At 60.6% G+C, this 5,087-nt stretch overlaps 1 protein-coding gene across 2 annotated transcripts; it reads right to left on the reverse strand.

The window, feature by feature from the left end:
- Positions 1 to 130: 130 nt before the first annotated feature.
- SMPD1 (sphingomyelin phosphodiesterase 1) lies at positions 131 to 4,840 on the reverse strand. 2 transcript variants are annotated; one of them, XM_004279254.4, is made up of 6 exons: positions 4,224 to 4,816; positions 2,527 to 3,299; positions 1,818 to 1,989; positions 1,434 to 1,510; positions 1,085 to 1,230; positions 131 to 896 (listed from the first exon to the last, which is right to left on the reverse strand). In XM_004279254.4, exons 1-6 carry the CDS (start codon positions 4,521 to 4,523, stop codon positions 487 to 489), a joined length of 1,878 nt encoding a protein of 625 aa, XP_004279302.1. In that variant the 5' UTR covers positions 4,524 to 4,816; the 3' UTR covers positions 131 to 486. The 2 variants fall into 2 exon arrangements, with proteins under 2 accessions (XP_004279302.1, XP_033260530.1); XM_033404639.2 differs by having other exon boundaries at positions 698 to 912; positions 4,224 to 4,840.
- Between the last annotated feature and the right edge of the window lie 247 nt (positions 4,841 to 5,087).

The following is a 5,087-nucleotide window of genomic DNA, read 5'->3' on the forward strand; positions in this document are numbered from 1 at the left end:
GCTGTGTGCCTTCCTGTGCCTGTACCACACCATCACTCCTGGTACCCTGATCCCTCAGTTAGGCTCGTTTCCAGGGCCCCCTTGACCTTCCTGCCTCAAAACAAGAAACTGGGACAGTCACAGCAGGGTCTGGAGTCCAAGTCTCTTGTTTTTATTTTAACAGCCTGGCAACCAGGCAGCAGCAGCAGTACAGGGTTCCTGGCTGGCCAGCACAGGCCTGGGGTGACAGCTTCTGTCTGGTCTTCCCAGGGCAGTGCAAACTTAGATCTCTGCTCCACGGCCATGAAAGGACAGCGGCCTCAGAGCAGCCAGCCCCGCTCCCATATCTTGCTAAACCAGATCCAGGAAAGGAGGTCTTGTTTCCGAGGTGTGCTTGGGCCCAGGGATAAGCTCTTCCACCAGACATTCTTCTCACCACAGTGGCCTTCTGGGGTTTTCGCTCCTTCTCTAAGACAAGCACTTTCCCACCTCTGGGCCCTAGGGGTATTAGCATAATGGTGGCCTTGGCCACAGGCTCTGGCCAGGAGGGAGGTTTGCGTCCGACATCAGGTGGCGACACAGGGCAGGGCTGTCTGACCGGGCGGAGAGCTGGGCGCACAGAGTGGCGAGGCGGCAGGGTGTGCCACAGGGCTCTGAGGGCGGGTGGCCCTTATGGTAGAGAAACCAGAAGGTCTGGAAAAGCTGCGTGTCACTCCGCATGCGGTACACCAGGTCGTGCCAGGCGGCGGGCAGCACATTGGGCAGCCCATAGGTTTCCCGAGCCCTGTAGAGGAGCTGCCAGTGTGGTGTCGCTCCGGGCTCGTTCGCCTGCGTCAGGTTCAGGATGTAGGTCTCATGGTCCAGGACCAGGTGAGAGCTCCCGGAGTAGTTGCCATCTATTTGGTAGACACGGTACCCTGCAAGGAGGGAGGGCTGACCAGAGAGGGAAAGGACAAAGGCAACTCCAGTGGGGAGGCAGAGCTTGCCCCTGGGCGGCCTTGGGTCCAACCCTCCTTCCTCTACCCCAACAACTTCCTCCCTCTCATCAGCTTCCTCTATCCCAGAGACCTCCTTTATCCCAACAACTTGCTTTCACCTCACTCACCAGGATTGAGGCTGATGTAGGTGGTGGCACTGGGCGCCAGGAAGGCAACCGATAGCGGCCGGCTTAGGGTCTCCTCATCATAGAAGATCTCAAACTCATCCACGTGGGTGTGGCCAAAGAACTGACCAGCCAAGGTGTTCTCATACCTGGCCAGAAGACACTAATCATATTCAGAAGTTTCAAGCAAGGGGGAAGAGGAGACCTGGGGAGGACTGGATGCTTTCTCTCTCCATCCTTTGCAAGGAAGTAGCGTCCCCACCCCAGTGGGGCAGCAGGGATGGTGAGACGCTTGAGGGAGTTTCTGACCTTTAGACTTCACCCACTCGCCCCCAACACACCTCCTTCCTACCTCTCCACAATTCGGTAATAATTCCAGCTCCAGCTCTTCAGGCAGTGCCCTGGGGGAATGTGGCCAATTATATGCACCTGTGGGGAGAGTTAAGGAAGGTTATGAGGGCAAGAGGGGTCCAGGAAGCCCTGGCCAGGCTAGTTGGTACTCATCTTTCCTACAGTGGCTGGCACTCCTGGCCAGAGAGAGGGGGAGCAAATGAAAGGACTTTCTAAGGGTGACCGTGAGCTGAAACCCCAAGGAACACTGTTGGGAGTGCCCGAAAATCAAGCTTCTCTGCTCACAGGTGCTCCGGATCCAGAGAGAAGTCTACTTGTGAAGGGCCTGCTGTTCCTCCCACCCTACCGGCACCTGCCCCACTGGGTTCCCACCACGCTTGCTCACTTTGTCTCCTCGGTCCTCAGCGGCCTGAAGCTCCCCCACCAGCCACTGGAGCTGTCCAGCAGGATCTGTGGAGTTGATCAAGAGCCAGAAGTTCTCACGGGAACAAAAATTCATATTGAGAGAGATGAGGCGGAGGCCGGGGCGTGGGGAAAGTGCATAGAACCCCCCAATTCTGAAACAAAGTGAACACGGGTCAGCATGCATTCATAACCCTAGCCCTGCATGCCCAGTCCCATGCAGGGAATCTGGGTGAGGGCAGAGGCACCTAGGACGTCATCCCTACTCTCAAGCCCACGTTCTAGCTGAAGATCAGACAGCACTGATTATAGGGCCCGTGTGATTGAAGCAAGTGGCTCCGAGGACTAAAGGCTCTAGGAGACAGAAAAGTGAGCGAGAAGAGGCAAAGGCCATCCAGAGCGAAGAGGACCTAGGCCTGGGGAAGCTGGGAAAAGCTGGGAGGTTAGAGAGGGGAAGGCATTTTAGAGAAGACCGGACTACCACGGAGGAGGTGCGCTGCTAGCCCTTCACCCTGTGAAGGAGGGTGGCTGGAGCTAAGGGTGGAAATGGAAAGTGGGGTCCGATTTGGAGGGCCAGCGAAGAGAGCTGAGGACTCAGCCTAGAGTAGTCACACATAATGCTAGGTTCCCTGCTCCCTTCACTTTCATCCATCTTTCTCCTCCCTTCCTGGGTTTCCGTGGGCCTCAAATACCTGAGGGTGCGAAGGGCTTCAGCAGGCAGCCAGGGCTCCCAGGCCTTGGCCATCGCCTCGTAGAGCCAGTGCGAAGACTGGTTGCCCTCTATGAAGGGGGGAGGAAAGCCATTGACGGGTGTGGTCTCGTGGTTGCCCACAGCAGGGTACACGGGCACCGGCCCCAAGAACTTCTTCACGAGGTCTGTGACGGTGGTCAGGGCCCGCAGCTGGTCCTGACGAGACTGCTGCCAGATATTGTGGGCAGGGATATCGCCCGTCCAGTACACCATATCAAAAGGGCCGGCGGGGCCCAGGCCACTCAACAGGCTCTCCAGGGTCCGCAGGGGCAGGTCACACTTGCTGTACTCGCCCCAGTATCCAGCACCTGGCCGGGAGGCAGGCGGCGGGCCAGAATCCTGGCGGCAGCACAGGGGGTTCTCACAGTTGGGGTCTGTGCCCTCCAGGTAGCTTTGATCCCAGTGCAGGTCAGTGAGGAAGAGGACGCGGCTGACAGGGGAGCCTGGGGCCGGGGGCTCGGGCGGCTGGGGCGATGGCTTTGGCACGGCCGGCAAAGAGACGTTCCAAGATGAGAAGATGTCCCAGTGTCCGCAGGAGGAGCCCAGGAGCAGACCACAGGCCTCAGACGGGCGCAGCACCGAGCGCGTCCACACGTCCACCATGTCGTCCTGAAAGAGCTGGACGGCTGACTGGCACACCGCTGGAGGTGCTATTTTCAGCAGCGTGCATATCTTGATGGCCATGGAGCCCACGTGGGCCACGCTGGCCTCGTTCTGTGGCGGGAAGAACCAGTGGCGAGAAGTCAGAAACAGAGCACAGGGACCAGGCCAACACCTGGATACGACCCGTGGGCCTCCACATCCACACCGGGGCTAGAATGGACTCAGTACCACGTGGTGAAGAGATGTCGGTTCACCCCTGCCTCTCACAGACACTGCCCTGACTCGGGCGTCACCAGGCCGGCACTTCCTTTTCAGCTCAGTGGCATTTCAAGCCTTTGCTTGCGCAGCTCGCTTTCTCGGGCTCTGTCTGCTGAGTGCTCTGGAATTTGGGCTGGGCGGAATGACAGACTGACCAGGGTTTGGGGACACACACGAGGAGAGGGCCCTGATGCCCCAAGGAGCCCCACGAAGCACGGCCACCAACCAGCGCTCCTCACACCCCCATCAGGGTCAGTCAAGGCAGCCCAGCCCCAACGAGTCCCACACCTCTGGATACTCCTTGACTCAGGTCCCCTTTGAGTGAGCAGCTGGTCCCAGGCACCGGAGGTGCCAGGTGTAAGGCGGAGGGGATTCAGTCAGGCACGCCAGGGTGGGAGTCCAGCCCACCCCCCAGCAGCCGGCCCCTCCTACAAGTGACTTCAGCTCCGGGGCTTCTATTCATTTGTAAAGCGGAGATAACCACAGTCATGAAACCACCTTTCAGGCTAGATTCATCCTGTGTAAAAGGGTTGGCACGGTGCCCAGCATGTAACTCGCGCTCTTTCCTTACTTCAGAAGGTCACAGTGGAGGTAGTGATGGTGGTGGTGTGCAGCCGCGGGGGGCCCCAAAGGGGGGCAAATTCAGTAAAGGCTTGTGGAGGACAGCCTCTCCATCAGCGATGCTCTTGGGGACCCCGGAGCGCCGGCCTCAGCCCCAGCCGCCACCGCCAGCCCTCCCTTCTGGCCTGCACCTCCCGCAGCCCCTTGAGCGCTCACCTGCAGCCTGATGTCGATGGCGGTGAACAGTCCTTTGCAGGCGGAGCAGGTAAGGTTCCACCAGCTAAAGCCTTCCCGGAGCTGGAGCGCTAGGCGAATGAACTTGGCGGGATGGCCTTGGGCGGGAAGAGGGTGGGCCCCGGCAGGGGCCCAGAGAACCTGGGAGTCGGACAGGGCCAACGCTAGCGCCAAGCCCATCCACAGGAGCCTCAGGCTGGGGGCCCCCGAGGACCTGTCCAGTGCCTGCTCCCGGCCCGACCTGGGGCGGCCCTGGCCGGAAGACACTCCTTGGCGGGGCATCGCCCGGCTTCCTAGACCAGGCAGGTTCGCGCACCCGGCCCCGGATGGCGTAGGCCCTGGTCGGCTCTCAGGATCCCTGGCGGTGCCAGGGACACCGATCAGTCCCCGCGGCAGTCGGCTGACTGCTCGGCGACAAGCCACAAAGCAGCTCCGCCCCTTCCTCTGCCTCGGTTCCGCCGCAGCTGATCGCGGTGGCTGGCAGCCTGGGCAAGCCTAGCGAGGCGGAGGTGCAGGCGGAGTGGGCCGGGCGCGCCTGGGACCCGCCCAGGATCCCGCCTGCGATTCCGCCCAGGCTCTGCCAGCTGTGCGAGGCCGCTGTAGCCGCCCAGCTCTTGCGGAAGCCGATCCTGTGTGGCTGGTGAGAGGCCCCTCCTCTCTCCAAACCTGCACTCAAATTCCTGGAATAGCTAAGTGCCTGGCCCACCGGGCTTTAAACTGGGGAAGTGGAGAGGGCGTGGGGGGTGTTGGTGGCCGGGAGCACCGCGGGGCGGGGATTCTCACACTGTTACCTCTCCGGCCCAGAGGGCTCCGACCCTCAATTTCTTATGTACTGCCACTGCTATC

Source organism: Orcinus orca, chromosome 8, assembly GCF_937001465.1.
Source record: "Orcinus orca chromosome 8, mOrcOrc1.1, whole genome shotgun sequence".
In the NCBI taxonomy this organism is placed as follows: domain Eukaryota; kingdom Metazoa; phylum Chordata; class Mammalia; order Artiodactyla; family Delphinidae; genus Orcinus; species Orcinus orca.

Excerpts from the sequence above, each read along its gene's own strand:
- SMPD1 (XM_004279254.4), bottom strand. The coding sequence starts at position 4,523 with ATGCCCCGCCAAGGAGTGTCTTCCGGCCAGGGCCGCCCCAGGTCGGGC. Across the intron at positions 3,300-4,223 it reads CCATCGACATCAGGCTGCAG|AACGAGGCCAGCGTGGCCCA; the intron begins GTGAGCGCTCAA and ends TTCCCGCCACAG. Across the intron at positions 1,990-2,526 it reads GAAGCCCTTCGCACCCTCAG|AATTGGGGGGTTCTATGCAC; the intron begins GTATTTGAGGCC and ends ACTTTGTTTCAG.